At 42.7% G+C, this 17,483-nt stretch overlaps 1 protein-coding gene, 1 long non-coding RNA gene and 1 other non-coding gene across 4 annotated transcripts in view; 1 reads left to right on the top strand and 2 right to left on the bottom strand.

Annotated features, from left to right (window-relative positions):
- LOC105691801 (matrix metalloproteinase-2-like) overlaps window positions 1–17,483 on the bottom strand; it is a 124,586-nt gene that overhangs the window by 33,871 nt on the left and 73,232 nt on the right. The window contains exon 1 of one of the 2 annotated variants that reach the window (XM_048653306.1): window positions 382–1,700. The exons of the other annotated variant lie outside the window; for it this stretch is intronic. Within the exon in view, the coding sequence (XP_048509263.1) occupies window positions 382–665 (284 nt within the window). The 5' untranslated portion in view covers window positions 666–1,700. Of the gene's footprint in view, window positions 1–381; window positions 1,701–17,483 lie in introns of those variants that run through there. 2 annotated transcript variants of the gene reach the window in all.
- LOC125500395 lies at window positions 1,853–4,863 on the top strand. Its single transcript, XR_007277768.1, has 3 exons — window positions 1,853–2,468; window positions 3,930–3,986; window positions 4,055–4,863. It is a non-coding gene; the product is annotated as an uncharacterized LOC125500395 (long non-coding RNA).
- Window positions 4,479–4,560, bottom strand: Trnas-gcu. Its single transcript has one exon. It is a non-coding gene; the product is annotated as a tRNA-Ser (tRNA).

Raw genomic sequence — 17,483 nt, 5'->3', positions numbered from 1 at the left:
CGGTTAATGACAAATAATTAATTTCAATGCTGTCGCACACCCATAGTCACCGGTGACACGGACGGCCGATTCCGGCGATCGGTGTCCCGCGGCTGACAAAACGCGGTCAGCTTTTATCCGCGAGCTTTTGATATTTGTTTCGCTTCCTAGTTTTCGGGGGGAGGGGGGGGGGGGGATTCGCGCTCCACGTTTCTCCCGAACGTCCACCACCCCTCGGGGTCACCACGTGAATATCCACGCATTTTACCTACCCATTGTACGTGTTGTATACTCTGGTAATAACTGATGTGAGTTAGTGTATAAGCTGAGAGGATTTGGATCGCGGTGTTTGTACCGGTTGATAAATTGGGGTCGAATGTACGTACATAGGTGTGTACGTACGATGCACTTGCACACGGGGTACGGTAAAATCCGTAGGGCGTGCGCGTTGTGAAAATCTTCATCTCCGCGTCCTCGCGAGAGTAGATGCGCACGTGTACGTGTGTACGTACGTACATAATATATTTGGCCCGCACGCGAATCGATGGATAACACGTGACGCTACTTGTTGCCATTACTCGAGTTCGTATATTCGAATGGACGTGTGCATCATCGGCATCGGTATAAATATTTATCAAATGCGGTTGCCGCGTCCGATGGCTTCTCCCTTCACGCGCGTTGTGCATCGGGTTACCGCCACCCCGCAGCGCGATATACCCGGTACGGGGAGCTTTTACATTTTTCTTTCCCTTCACGCGAGCGATCGTTACGGGTCTTTTCGACTCATGTGGAAAACGAAGGACATCGAGTTTCGACGTCAGATCGGAGAAAGAGAGGAGTGCAAACAACGCGCGATGGCGATTGACGTTACGGACCAGGAGATGTGGACTTTCCCTCTTCCATTAAACTTTCCGCCAAACATTCATCAATGAATAGGTACGTGTGTACACGAGGTCCGCGTATAACAATCACCCGTACGGGAATTCGGAGTCCCGCAGACAACCGACGACAGGGTCAAGTAGGTGCACGTGGCGATGTAACCGACCGTCAACGAGGCGGCATCGACTAATTGGTGTCATGTTCCAGCCGCCGATGAACATTATTTGCACGTGACAGCGACTCTGCTGAGGGGGGGGGTGGGGGGTGGGGGGTATACGACCCGGTTCACCGACGCAGCAGCAGACATCGAAGCGTGTCACCGCCAACACCGAGCGCCGCGATCACTTCGTACAATAAACTCCGGTGGTGTCGTCGCGCTCGTCGACCGAGCTTCCAGATGAAAACAAAAAAAAAAAGAAAAAATACAGACCGGATCACACGTAACCGTAGCCGCGCCGCGGCGAACGGTCTTCCTCGCTTCGAATCATCGGGGAACGGTGCGATTGAAAATGTATGCGAAATCGGAGAAGGTTGCGTCACCGTTTGCGTTTTCAAAAGGCGTCGGTGAAATGATTTTCCTCGGGTTCTGCGAGAATGAAACTCGCGAAAAAATTGAAAAGGAGAATTGACAAAAACTTTCGGAAGCGATGCGACCGATGAAACGTGGCCGATCGCGTACCCGCGTGTCCTCGTTAATCCACGCACGGGGTGAAATGATGCGTGCTCCCGAAGTACGGAGAGTTGAAAAATGCAGTTTAACACGCGATGTCTGGTTCACCCGTTCGCACCGGTTATACGTTATGCACCGCGTTCGGAGGGTTGCGATCAATATCTGCATGTTACTGCGTATGGATCAGCGAAACTGTGCAACACTATAGCCGAACGAAGCCACCGGCGAAAACATGCACATCGGTATAGAATTTCTGGTACTACTCGCTTTCGTGGTAACGTGGTGACTGTATCCCATGTTATAGACGTACGGCGATCGTTAAAATCGTTTCTATCTTCGACACATGGAATGCGCTAACGAAATTTTGATTGTTACAGACGCGGACGACGGAGTTAACCGTACGTTATAAAATCTCGAGATAATTAAGATTTAATTGTCGTTGCAATTGCAAGCCGTTACTCATAATTGTCGTACAAGTGTACACCAGGTCTGGAGTGCGAGAAGCTCTCGAATCTGCCGCAGCTCATTCGATTGTTTTCTCCGTAACTAATTTCTGTTCCCTCCACCGCTACACATATGCGGTGCATGCAACGAGTAACTTCGCGTAACGGCTGCAAACTCTATACGAGCTTACGCAGGTACCTCGATTTCAATGATATCCCGCGATGCCAACAAAATGGCGAATGTCGCAACGTTCTCGATTTTTTCTTTTTTCGTTTTTTTTTTTTTTTTTGTCGGTTTTTCCCTTTTTCGCTGACTGGGGGCTGTACAGCGCTGGATGGGCGGTTGGATTTTATGCCGCAAAATAGAAATCGGTCGCGACGGTATTTCGCAGCGGCAACGGCAGTGGTAACGTGACACGAACGGTAGTCAGGTACTATTCAGAATGCACTTCGGCGCCTTGTCCTCTCTACGATCTGCATACGAAATTCCGCATTCGGTAAGCCATGGTGTGTACGTATCACCTATATTAAAACGTACGTACATACTACGTAAATATATGGTGAGTTGGTACGTCTCGATGGTGTCATTTGGTGTGCCATTTTCGCGATCGCACCTCGAACGAGTTGCCAAATACGCGGTCGATTTGTAATTGAATCGAATGTGACACAAATGGCGATGAATTTATTCGTAAGTCATGCGTTAATTGTAGACCGTGGAAAGATTTGTATACATATCATAATTAACCTGCCGATGAGACCGACATCGTTGTTTGATTGTAGTACAAGTGAAATAAAAGGAGCAAATGAAAAAAGTAAAAAGTACCTCGACAAAAGCAGAGCAAAGAAACGGGGTAATAGAGGGTATAAAATTAATTGTCTAGCAAGAATGCTCCCGCATAACAACCACCTCATTATTGCTCCTATGCAGCTACTAGCCTTTGACTAATAGGGAAATAAAAGAGAAGGAGCTTTCTCGATGTCGTTAAAGCGCTCGAGTCTATTGATAACTGCGATAATTATAGCAGGCAAACATCTGTGGACCTCCGATTCATAAAGGATTTTATATTTCTCCTTATTCTGTTCTCGAGTAAAACCGCAAAACGATATTCACCCGAGGCCGCACCGGGTTCTTATTTATTTATTACGTACAATTAGGAGACGCGTGCGAGGGATGCGAACGGATATTTTTGTCGCGGCTAAATATTTCGATGCTACAAAATTCAGATAATTCCGATTTCGACTCGACGTGTACATGCGTAAAATAAAAGTACGAGCAAAAAAAAAATTGTCCCTTTCATCCTTCGTAAATTCAACTTTTGAAAACGGTCGATTCTCCGCTGCAATTTGAGCGGGCCTTTGTTCTTATTGCTTCGCTTTTTCGTTTCTTCCCTCTTGTTCATTGATTTGTAAAGACAAACGAGGATAAAGGCTAATAGCCGCTAGGGTATTCATATGGTATACAGGGTGAGTAGTTCGTCCGCACTCCGAGAAGGGGAGGCGCCTCATTCGGTTTTCTCACCCAGCAAATGCGAAAAATGAGGAGACGGAGAAAAGTCGACTCGAAAATACAGCGTGCCGAATGAACGTGAAAATCGAGTGGAGGTCAAGCGCGTATCCGCCAAATCGAGCTCATTCTCATCCCGGAGTTTTGAAAAAACTCACTCCGTACATACCTGTGAATCGAAGTAGCGACGTGAAATAAACGGATTAATAGATCGGACGGTGAAAATAAAATACAAAACATAGAAACGGATTGATTTTTAGAATCGCCGTAGGCACGGGCGTACGGGTATGTGCATCCCGTGTGATTATAGTTTGCACAAGTGCGACCGTTCGCACCGCGCGTTGTGTGCCCGCGTTATTTTGCATACGCGCGCGACGAAGAATATAATTACACGCGTATATTATTCACGCGGCTACCCGATGCATGCGATATAAATATACAATTTAAATTACAGGTGGAGTCGAATAATCATCAATCAAACGGACGAACGAAAACATGTCAAGCTTAATACGTAGGTATACACGTATACTTGTGTTGGTGTACAGTTAGTCGAAGGTAATTTCTTCGACGTCGTTGCAGATGGTGTAAATCATTATATGGGTCGATCGGAAGTGAGCATATATAATACCCAACGCGAGGACGCGAGGTTAACAATAAATTTTACAGGAATAGCTCTAGAATTAACGCAACCTGCAATGCGATGTGGCTGAAACAAGCCTGCACCCTTGAGGTAAAAACTGAAATGAATACAAGAATTTCGCTCGCTTGAGCGACTCAAAATTTTTTACAAACTGAAATCAGTAAGAAATACTGCGCATTCGTATAATGATCCTATTATGAGTTTGATCAATTTATAAAAAACAAAAATTTGAGCATTCATTTTTGATGAAAAAAAATACTAATATAAATTTTAATGTGCGATGTGAAAAATAACTCGGACACTACATCGATAACATCGGTGAAAAAATAAAAACATCTAATGGAAATAAAAAAAAAAATCGTTCGACGAGGATGGGATTCGAACCCACGCGTGCAGAGCACATTGGATTAGCAGTCCAACGCCTTAACCACTCGGCCACCTCGTCTTGTGAAAATCATCGAACAGAAGCCGATTGTCTGCCCAAGTTTGGTATTCGCATTCAACGAAATTCACCCTCGACTCGGTTATTGTTACGGTACGAGTTTACCCCTCGTTCTTGTTCAGTTTCTATATTTTTGAAGCCCCCGAAAATTTGGGCGAACGATATTTGTCTACGAACTTGATTTTTCTCAAATTTTATTAAATTTCCGAATCTGATCGACGTTTTACTGTTTTTGGATCGTTCTTTTTTATCCATAAAATTTTCTCGTTTGCACTTATTTTCTAGATTTTTTTTTTACGATGTTATTATTCTAATGGAATGTAAATCGATAATACTTGTGTCTTTTTTTTCAGACAAGTGAATTTCTTATCTACTTACTGATAAATAAGTAATAAATCATGTGCGAATATCTAGAGCATTGATATACTATGAAGGCGAATCATTTCCTAGCAATATACGGGTACATAGTTACCTAATTTCCATTCAGCATATACCATCTACGTACATACAAACACACTATACGTCGATCGTACACAGACAATATAGGATATATATGTAATACGAAAATCGATTTATGAATATTTTATACGATAACGATGCGCGCCGATAACGCTCGATTCAATTATTAATGTTAATAACCGGAGATACTCCATCGTCAATCGATGTTAATATCACCATCGAGCATTAATTATTGTTTTTATTTTTGTTGTTATTGTCACCATTTTTATCATCACCATTATTGCGATAATCACGACTTTACTTTATTTCCAATTTCCATGCATATTAAATATGAGAATAATGTTGAGTGCAGTGAATTATTTACAGTTAATTTTTCGAGTTCTATTATTTCAAACTGTAGGAACGAAATGACAATTTTATTTAGCGTTATTCCGTATCGAGAGCCTACGTAAAAAAATGTGTGTACAATAATTCAGGTGACGTTAGATTTCCATTAACTGTTTATATACCACTCCGAAAGCGTGGATAAATAATCAAATCCCACATAATCGGGTGAAGAAACATTCCGGTAATTATTTCAGCAGAAGGCCGTTATCTATTAATTAGCAATTAGGCGGGTGAATGAAAATTTAATAATGCTAGTTTTCTAAGTAATTTAATTATTCATTGAGAGAACCACCGTTCCCCTCATACCTCACCTGTACACCATATACCTGTACAGGCACAAGTTCAACTTTGGCAACGGGAAACCCCTAAAGTTAACCTCGTGGGAATGAAACCATCTTGGAAAAGGTACGGGTACGCGAGTGTATATTACCCGCACACCTGTGCGACTACTTGAAACAAGCTGATAAATTTTATAACATTATGCGAAATTCAAATTGTTTGACATTAGAAATTTCACGCCTTAATATTCGGTACACAATTATTCCTTCTCATCCAGTTCTCGATCTCTCTGATTTATTAGAATTATTATTGTTATTTTTTTTATTATTAACACACGTTTTTTTCGACGACGACAAAGAAGATTATTTAGAAATTGAACATAGTTATGGATTTTTTCAATGCGTTGAGGTAGCTGCTCGGGTAGCTGCTCGTAATTGAGGTGTAATGAATACCGATAAAACGAATCAATTAATTTTCCAATACAGAGGAGGATCGTAGATAAGGGAAGAAATGGGTACGTCTGTAAGTCGAACGGAGGTAGGTACAGATATACCCTACCCAGATGTAACCCAGACGAGTTTAAGCCCCGAGGCGTTTTATCTGTAAGAAACTCTTCGGGAGTTTCTGCAGATGCAGTATTACTATCGGCAGTAGTGCAGGATCAGAGCTCACATTTCCTTGAAGGATTAAATTGAAATTATTTCCCGCATCCTAGCTCCGCAAGAATTGAAGCAACCTTTTTCTCCATTTCCTTCCGCCTTTCTTTCCGTCTATACCTATATTCACCATTTTTTTCTTCCTTTTATTCTCGTTTTTAATTCTCCCTTCGACGAGCGGAATCATATCCGATAATACAGAGGAATATAAATCGTAGATTTTCTTATTATGCCGGGATTGAGATAAAAAAAAAATAGAAGAAAAAAAAAATCGAATAAATTTCATCTGATTTTACCGATACACTTGTTATCCCGAACAAGTAAACCTCTCGCTTATTTCATCCGCACTTATCGTGAATCGTAGTTATTGGTTCCTTTTTTTTTTTATTTTTTTATTTTTTCTATAAACAAAAAGAATTAATGCAGCAGTTGTGCACACGTACGAGAATATATCCCTCGGTACCACCGCGTCACGCGACGCCCGGGGGTCGGGGTTAATTTTTTTTTATTTTTATTATTTTTTTTTTTCTCTCCTCTCTTTTCTCGAGTGCAGAGCTGCTGACTGCAGAGGGTAACGCGAGAGGGATGGGACTGAGGAGTTTGCGAACAAACCAGGCGAGCTACCTACTTCTGACAAGGGCAAGGGCAGAGAGACAAAGACCTCAAAGAAACCTTCCCAAAGGTACCTCCGACGTGGCTCGAAACAATACTCACCTCCTATACCGGAGCTCTCTAGCCCCTGCGGTGAACTTCCGAAATTTAACCCCCGCGCGTACGTGCATGTACGTGGAAACACACCGTGCTTTCTGTACGCCAGATTCACGACGCATAATACCTACACCTGAAACCGGTTCCGAAAAAGGTAGAGAAAGAAGAAAAAAGGAAAGGAGAGTTTTCTCAAATTTTCAAATTTCATTCCATAAATTTTTTCGCGAAGAAAACAAAATGAGAACGCAGAGCGCAGCATCGCTATCATCTTCTGATGGTTACGGTGATAAAAACTCGAATTGTATTAAAATGTATAGGTGCAATAAATTTGAATATCACAGACGACCGTAGTGATACAGGGGTGTAATGCACATGGATGTAACGACTATACCACACTGTCCTTTATCTATAGACGTGAGCTTTTAGTGCCTTCTGCAGGATTACGGTTACTCTCAAAGGTCACGAGAATGACGCCACTTAAGCGTCGCGCCGCACGAAAAGCCCTCATCTTCCCTCTCTCACCTCCTCTCTTCCACGCTCACCCCTGCTTTCTCTGCGGTGTGGTTTTTTTTTTTTTTGTTTTGTTTCTCTTTTTTACTCGTATTTTCTTCACTTTTTTTTTTCCGCCTCATAATGTGCGAGCGACAAGCTACGTACTCTCCCTTTCGATACCCTTCCTTCCTCGCGTGTTCACGCTCGCTTCGATATGTGTATGAAATTTATGTACGTACAAACGATGACAATATTTCTCAAATTAAATAGCACATAGGTATGTGTACATGCATGTACATCGCTTACGTCACATAAAATTCATCCCGCGTAATTATAGGTAACGATGAAAAAAAATTCATCGCGTTGTAGCTGCAAAGAGAGGATAAAAGAGAAAAAAAAAAGAGAGAGAAAAAAAAATAGGAAAAATTCGATACGTAATACATAATTTTTTGCTTCCTGTACGAAAGCCAACCGCCACTCCGGCTGTGCGGAAAGTTACACACATATGGCCACTGAATAATTACATTACTTTGATAAATGTACAGATATACCATATACGTATGTATGTATAGGTAGCCAACGTGTGAGTTAGTTTTTCATCTTTTCGCTTCGATACAGAGGCACTTTTATAGCTCTACCGGTCAAAAAGTGGGGTAGGTCGCGGGGTTAATTAGCCGTGAATCATTTTCCTTTTTCTTTTTTTTCAAATTCTTTTTTATTCTCATGCGCCCGAAGAGCGGTAACTCGATAATTAGTTTTCCACCTGCAGCAGAATGAAATTATTTTTTCACTTTCCACGTAGGTGCCATCGAGAGTGTTATCTGCAGCGCTGGCGGGGGTAAATATATATGTGCAGCGTATACATACTAGCGTATGTATAAATGTGGACGGCCGGTCGAGATTAATAATTGAAACCCAATTAACCGACGTGATTAAACTGCGCGAAAGTACTCAACGCGATATTTCGTTTATGGAACTTTCAAATTTGACTTCGATTCCTGCCCTTTGTATTTTATTTTACTTTATTTTATTTTATTTTATTTCATTCTCACGTTTAGTCTTCTCGACGAGTTCGTGATGTAATTAGTAACCCCGGAGCGTTTTTACGTAAATATATACATATATATATACATAACTTTTAGCCAACGATTATTATTACGTACACATCATCGTGCAAAGACGAAATTGTATATATACCTATAAACGTGATGTAAAGTCGTTACGCAGTACCCGAGGAGCATATCGAGTCGCCCGGGACTCTAAAGACGGAAGGTAATTGAGTTAAACTTTTTAAGAAAGTTACTAGATGAGAAGAAGATCGCGGTGAAATGAACCAGATTGAAGAAAAACGCCGAGAGAAGATAACGAAGAAAGAACTAAAGAAGAAAGGAAGGAAGGAAGGAAGGAAGGAGAGGAGGCGTTTCCGGTGGTTATGGAAATTCTTTTTTTTTTTTCTCTCAGCTCCACCGCGTCTCCTTTATTTTATTCTTCAAGAGCCGCTGCGCGACGAAAGCTCGGCGCACAGTCGATTCGCATCGTAGAAGTATCACGAGTCGATTTATCGATCTTCAAATTCTCTGCTTTAATTCACCGATGTCTGCGCCTACCCACTTCGATACCCGACATCCCCGAGCGTTGTTCTTCCCGACTTTCATTTCCACATCACATTTTTACTCCCGAGAGATTTGAGGATTTGTTTTTCCATCATTTAACTCAGCGTTATTGTTACGGCGTACAGGCGACACCGTTAAATAAACGACAGAGTGAAATTAATTAATTACGTATACGCGTGATCAAAAATTCACAAGATATCTACATATACGCGTATTCGACGTTGATAAAAATAAAGGGAGGAAACGGTAGGCGTATATTTAGAAATTTTTTTCTCATTCCATCGGTATATTAATTTCCATTCCCGTGTCCCGATATTGTTACCGAAAAAAACTGCCTTTATTATATATATACATATACATATATATATACGTTTGATACTCCCACAGGGGGACAATAAAAGTACTTCTTTTTATTACGTTATATACCCCAAGGGATATATGAATCGCCATTACAAACGTGTATAAGATTAAATCAGAGTATAACGACAGAGGTCCCCTGGGATTACATTTTTATCCACGCGTATATAAGGCACCATAGTATACATGTATATGCGTACGCACGCATGACCGGGTTCGATGACATTTTTACTATAATATACATACAATACGAGTTTCGGTTATTTCACCCTACAATTGCCGATTCCGAAACTTTCTTCTCTACAGCGATCCGCGAATCCAGGACGAGAGACGAATAGCGCGGTCGATTAGAGGAGAGGCTCTGGGGGTTGATGGGAGCTGTGGATGAAACAAATGACAATAATTGACGAGTATATTGAAAGAAACGGTGGATTGACGGGTGGAGTAGATAAGAGAAATAAAAAAAAAAACCAAGGAAAAAGAAACGAGAGAGCGGGCGACGTGGGTAAAAAAAAAAAAAAAAACAAAAAGAGGAGTTCGAGTGAGCGACGCGGATCGGAATGCCAAATGGAGTCAAGTGGACGAGGCTCCAGTCAGGCGCGCGCTTTACTTCGTTGCCTTTTTTGCTTTTCATCTTATTTTATTTCCTTCTTTTTTCATCCTCGTCTCTATCACTCCCTTCGGTGCTCCCGTTTGATTTTCTTCTCTCTTGTTGCTCCGTTGTAAATACGTACTCGAGATCTCTGATCTTTGCGTCGATTCCTCTTGTTGCTCGCTCCGTACGCACCGCACCCTCCATCGTTACAACGACGATGTGGAAATTTTCACAAAGTTCATTGTTCCGCGTGGACGAAAAATGTCCGGTCGGTTCGACACGATCGCATCCATATCCGATCCTAAAAATGATAATCGACGCCGGCGACTCGGGGTGAATTAGGAAAAAGTGACTTTTTTTTACTTCGTTATTCGAAATCGGGTTGAAGAAAAAAAAAATAGGAAAATGAAATTGGGAGGAGAGAAAACGGCGTGTAACCCCTGGCAACGGTGAACCGTAACGGCCGCAGAAAATCCCTGTAACGTACGTAACAATTGATACAAACGCGATCCGCGAGAGTTGGAACAATCGGAGCGAGAGGGGGAGGGAGGGAAAAGTCAGGCTCAATGATACCGGTCGACGTTGTTGAGCTTGATACGCTTTATACGTTGTACACGTTAGGTAAACGTCGATTCGAAGCGACCGTACGCTTCATTTTTTTCCCTTCGAATCGAGTCCCGTGAACTGGTCGAATGAAAATATCTTCAACGAAAATTTACCGCGTGACCAAACATCTCGTTTTGAATATTCGTTCTTGCGAAAGTTTTTGGTGGAAAAAAGAAGCGCTTTTTTTAAAAGGGGACGGGGGCTTCACGGGATCGTTCGACGCGAAAGCGAACCGCGTTCGTTTCGGTTGTTTTGTGATTGCAAAATTTGATTGGTCGAAACGAAATTTAGTTTTCCGATTCCCTCGCGCGGTATACGGGAGCAATGACGAACGCGCGTACGTTACGGCGAACGTGTGGATCGGTCGTACCTTTCCAGCCTTTCGGTTCGATATTACCGTTCACATCGTTCCGGATACACGTGAAATATTTCAGCCGAAATCTGCATTGCTGAACCGCTCGTATAATTTGAAAACGTGGAATTAAACTCTCAATATCGACGGACGTTCTCCGATATTTATCAAAGGGAACAAACGAATCGCTATAACGCGATGCCACGAGTAACCGTACCGATATAATAATTCGGTTCCATTCGTCGCCTCTACGATCGGTTCGCCGAAAGCTTTTGGCGCGTTACCCTCAATCGCACGAAGCTCTTCTCGCTTCCGCACCGATCTTCGGCTCCGTCTTGATCTTAATTCGCGTATCTTATCGTCGCTCTTTGTCTCGGCGCCGGAGCGTCCCCAAAATACGTCGCCTGGCGCGTCATCGAGTCGATATATAAGCCAGTCGTCGATCAATCAGGATCTTGAAATCTCCGCGGGTCCGAAGGCGAAGGTCCGGCTCCACGATCGTCTCGCTCCGATCTCGCGTGGGCGAAGATAAGCGAGGTGACATCCGTTTACCTCACCCGAGTTTTGATCCCGGTAGATATCGTCGGATGTGGTGAACAACGCTGACCGTGACATAGCGACGTGACTATCTTCTCATGGGATTCCAATTGTACTTCGTCGATAATTTCATTTCAAAAATTTCGCTGTCATTAAACGACATCGTTCGCTCACTCAAAAAGGTTGTGATGACCTCATGGGCCTCTGCGAGGCAAACATCACACCCCGGTTGAGTGAGTGCACGTTGCCGCCATCGTTTTTTCTTCTTTGATTTCCGCTGACTCGGAACGACCAATTTTCCTAACTATATCGGTACACGTACTCACCCAGGGGTCTGTATACAAAGTCTGTCGTAACGATCTCTGTTCAAGAATTTCTCTTACCTGGAATCAGAAAAAAATGAAACACGTCAAGGTTAATCGGCTTTCAGATAATTTCATTCCGAATAGAAGAACAACGCAGAGTTCAGAGTTGGCGCTCCGCGACACGTAATACGCGAATCGTATGATACGGTCGAAGGATCGTCCGGCGCGTGTACGACGCCTCTGTGAGAGTGTAATTCCTCGATGAGCTCTATGCACGATGAAAAATAATAGTCAAAGAGAAAGAGGCAAGTAGGAGAATATGGCGAGGGAGGAGGGGTACGAAGGGTACGAGGGCGAGTTGGAAGAAAAGGACAAACAAAGGTTTTGTTCAAAGAAGCACGTTTCGCGTTGTCACGTCCGTGAGATATTTGATCGGAGAGAGAAGGGCGGCTGGAAGGCTACGACATATAAGCGTACATAAGCTTATATTGTGTATATCCAGTATATGGCTCCGTTGGTACAAAACTTGCCGTTCCGCGCACGAAAACTAAATGTGTGAAAACGAAGACGAGAAGAGCAAGAGAAAAAAAAAAAAAAAAATCGAGGGTGTCAGGAATGCGGAATGAAAGAAGGTCGTACCGAGCTACGGAGCTGACCTCGTAAGTGTGCTCGAAATTCATTTTACGTCTACACGTCGCGAGACTGTCGCTGCAGACGCGATACGAAAAAAATATGAAAGTCGAATCTTTTGCTCGGGAAACACAACGCGGATCGCCGAGAGAGTTCGCCGTGAAGATTAGGTACCGCTAATGATTTCAGCGCTGACAAACATCCTAAGGTCGACGGTCTCGGCGGCGTGGCGGCGTGGCGGGATCCGCGATAGCTCCTAGCGACGACAGAAAACGATGACGGTAATCCGAGCTGTTTCATCGCCGGAATGAAAGTTAGAACAGCAAAAGCCATGATATCCTCCTCGACCCAAAGTAGAGTGAAGTGAATTGAAGCGCAGCGAAGTGAATCGGAGTGAAGTGAGGCGAAGTACGAGGGATGAGGGAAGGTGGCACGAGGTGAGTCCGATTGTGTTTCCTTCGCTCGAAGCCTTATTACCATCCCCTGAAAGGAGTTACGTTTCAGACCTGGCCGCCATTGATATACCTATTCCTATATCTGCTGCGCATAAAATGTATACGTATGTATACGTATACACGGCCGTGTATCACGCTCACGTACACACGCGTATACCCAGTTACATATATACACAAGGCTGCTAATTTCCCGTCGTTAGCAGCATGCACAAATATATGTATCTACCTATCTACCGGCATATACATATACGTGTATACCTACCCGCGTACATATGTACCTGTATAGCGCGGAGTAGAACCCCGCGTGGTTGAATTAATCCAACGAATGCAGGTAATTACGTTTAATATGTACGTAACTCATCCGAATATAGGCTGCAAGGAACGTACAATATGTACGGCGAATTTCCTACCCCGTAACCTCTTACGGTACGTGTACGACCCCGAGACCTCGGCGCTCTTCGCGCGTAACCTTGGGGAAGAATAATCCAGAGGAACGAGCGAAATGGGAATATTTCCAAGAGTGTATGAATCGAGTAGAGCTCCCAGTCGAGTAAGAGATCCGATGTATTCGTTTCATTCTTCCTTTCTTTTCCGTTCTCCGCTTTTTCCACTCGTCCTTTGATCTGTCCGTAAAACGTATAATTGACGAGAACCTGCTTCGGGATAATGATAATTTTTTCTCTTACTCTCTTCGTTACGTTTCGTTCGGTGAGCTACTTTTTTTTTTTTCTTTCTTTCTTTCTTTTTTTAATCGTCCGACGAATAAATTAGGAAGACAATTAATTCAAATAATTCATGAGCTTTAAACTGACTCGTATAATCGCTCAATCCTAATTCTCACTACTTAACTTTGCATCAAAGTTACGGTACTCAGCATTTTCCTTTCCATCTCTATTTCTCTCTCTCTCTCTCTCTCTGTCTCTCTCTATCTGTAGATTGAGGGTGTCCCAAATCAACACTCTACACAATTGCTGTTTGCGTTATAATTATAACGAGAAATTCGTTATACCGTAAATTAAACCAACAGTCGTTTTTCATCGCTCGTTTTTTTGCCATTTATTTAGAAAGCGAATGGATCGAAGTTTTTCTCTTCTTTTTCTTACCCCTTCTTTCTTAATACTTATTTCAACGCAGCGAGAGATCGGATTTCGATCGCACGCGAGGCGTCGTGACGCCTGTACGTCAAATCGACAGAAACGTTTCTCGTCGCGCGGGACGTCGTTAAGATTATTTTCCGCCGAGTCAACGAGCGACGAAATACAGCGCGCAGAGCTATCGGTTACGGTGTGACGCACGAATATAAGAATTACACCCATACGTACGTACACGCGTACAGTAGATGTAACATAAAATAGAGCACACCCGATGCGGTACGCATAACTCCTTCGTTTATATCCCAACTGTTTTTCTTTCCCTCTATTTATTCATTCATTCGTTCATCGTCTTTTTATGTAAATTCCGCACGGCTACGCGGACAGATCCGTAGAGGTCGCCTACGCTATGGGAGCCCATAAAAATGTCCACCGCACCCCCGCTGCCCCCGTCATCCCTACATAATGCAATATCGGTGTCTGACCAAAGAAGCGGGTGTGTGCGTGTGTGTGTGTGTGTACAGATGCACCACTAATTCCTCACGGAGGTGCTGCATATCACCTCGTACTTCCGGAGAAGAAACCTTTCCACTGCGCGGCGGACGGACACCCTCGTTATACTCTTTCGGTGAAAATTTGACGAAACTCACGTGTCCGTCTGCGTAGACGGACACGTGTCATCGGATACTTTCGTTAAATTCACAGAAATCTCAATGGAAAAAAAAGAAAAATGTGAAAATTTCAATATTCGAATTGTTCGTTACGAAATTTGGAAAGATTCCCATTACCTGTGTACCCGCAAGTACGAGACCCTGAATAAATGAGTAGGTAAGTAAGTAAAGCTGCACCCACTCCCCCAAGGGGCTGCGGGATGATGATGTCGTCATCTTTTGTGAGGGAGATCGGATTGCGGGAAATTTTTCTAAGAGTAAAGTAAGTAAAGGGGGTGGTTCAGAAGTGAAGGGTTTCCCATCTCTTAACCGAGCCACCGGAAGAGGAAGACACCTTCTTCGGCACAATGGCTCTGGGGCTGCATAAAAACAAAAAAGAAAGAAGGAGAAGACAAAAAAAAAAAAAAAAACGAAGAAAAGTTGAAGTTGAAGTTCTGGGGAAACGAAATAATAAAAAAAAAAATAAAAAATAAAAAAAAAAAAAAAACACCCAACTCCTCGAGACTTTCATCTCGTATACTTCTTTGGGTGGAGAGTTGACGTTCAAGTTATTCGCAAAGACGAAGATCCTTGACTTTGTGTGTATACATCTTATATACTGTACGCAAAAGCGGGGAGGGAATAGCCCATGCATCATATATTTATACATACACACGCATCAGAGTTATTCGACGAACGTAAAGCTATACAAACCATATGCAAAAATGAAAAATTGAAAAAACAAAAATAAAGCAAACGTAAACCGTGAAAAAAATTAACCGACGAGACGGACCCGCGATGACTTACTTTTTCACCGTGCAAACGTCTCGTGTTGACTTAGGCAGGTGTATCAAACATAATGATAACAATAATTATTGTTATTTTACGATGACGTATAACCAACGGAAAAGTAACGATAAATATACCGTTTGTACATTGTTCTGCGTAACGAAGTTATGTTTGTTTTTTAATTCTTTCTTTTTTCGGAAATTTTTTCGTTTTTTTTTCATCCCTCCCCACCCGTCGGCATACCGTTGTGAAGATACAGAGCTTTCATATTTTCTCTGAAAATGGAATGCTGCAGTGTCAGCTGCTTGGGTAACGCGCTAATTGCTAATTAGCAACGAACTTCCTGCCGCTTTCGTTTCATATAAATCGATCGACTCGTTTCGTTTCGTTTTTTTGTTTTTTTGTTTTTTTTTCGTCCTTTTTCGTCACCTCCGACGATTCACCGCCATAGGTCACGACTCGCTTGATAAATAGAAAAGAGGATGAAAAAAGAGGGAGAAAAAAGAAATCAAATGAAACCTGAAAAAAGAAATAATCCACGTGTTCCAACGAAATGAAATGAGAGAAAAAAAGTACTTACTACATAGGTATATATATCAACAGGTACAACAATAACTGGTTTTTTTTTCATTTTTTTTTTTTTCGAGATGTGAAAAGCTCAAACCCTTCGTAACGTACGTGTATTAATATTATACGTTTTTCGCAAGAAATATGAGAAGGAATAATAAAATAAATCGGCTCGGGATAGGCTCGCCTCTGCCGATGGTAATGGTAGCGGTGGTGGTGGTGGTGGTGGTTCGATTTATCGATCAATTACACCCAATTGATTTCAATCGGGTGGCAAACAACCGGGCGATGTATTGCGTAATTTTTCAACAAATTGACCTCCGGTTTTCAATCGCCTTTTACACGTATCGTCGGTACGTTGTGCGTTACGTAAATATATGTATAATGCATATTCATCCTCTCCCCCGTTTTTTTCTCTCTCCTTTTTTTCTCCGGATCGCAACGGGAAGTGTCGTTATAGCTGGAAGCACGAACTCGATGGAGATAAAAAATTTCAAAACTCAACGAACCGTAAGTTGGCGCTCACAAGCGACGAGCTCCCTGTGTATATACCGGGCGACAGAACTACTAATACGATATACCGCACACCACTCGACATTGAGCTCAATTCCTGAAATTGAAGTGGAGAAACGGTCAAGTTTATCGTTTCTTCAAAACGCTCGTTGGAACCTTTCAACTACAGACTTCACCGCTACCGCGCAAAAAAATTCCCCTTTCTTCTCTTCGTCTTCCTCTTTTTCTCATTCCCTTCACCCTCTTCTTCGCGAATACAACCTCCGTATCGCGGTTATTTTCTCCCGAACCGATACCGTATTTCATGCTACTCATAATCATCCGCCTGTGAAACGAACGCGGATGAAAAATAAGTGGGGGAGAAAAAAAAAAATATACATATATATATAAACGTAGAACGAAATACTATATAGAATCGAATACATGGCGAAGGAAATTTACAACCGTTGCGCGCCCTGCGAGAGGATCGGTAGAAGGAAAAAACCGCGAAAAGGTAGACACGTGGGTACACCCCACATCGGACGCATTTTTTTCCTCAAATTTTCTGCCCTCGTTTTCGATCCCAGTGAACCAATTAATTGCAGGGCGAAGTCGCCTCGAGGTTTTACGACATTTCGTGCCAACGTTAATATACATAGTATACCAACTCCGTTCGAGCCCGCAGAGTGTGATGAAATTCATTCGATCGTTCCCCTTTTTTCTTTCAACTTTGTCGAGTTATTGTTCGATAATTGCGAGCGAGCCCCCGTTGTCGCGTCGACGTTTCGTTTCACGTGTACATAGATTCGGTCAAGTTCGGTACCGCAGCCAAATATTGTATTTGGCTGGACAAACTTATCGAAAGGGTAATTAAACGACTGTACGCGCGATGCATGTGGAAGTTGG

The sequence above is a fragment of the Athalia rosae genome, chromosome 3, assembly GCF_917208135.1.
Source record: "Athalia rosae chromosome 3, iyAthRosa1.1, whole genome shotgun sequence".
NCBI classification, from domain to species: Eukaryota; Metazoa; Arthropoda; class Insecta; order Hymenoptera; family Athaliidae; genus Athalia; species Athalia rosae.
Note: the sequence above shows the minus strand (reverse complement) of the source record. Positions and strands in the feature narration are given on the sequence as shown.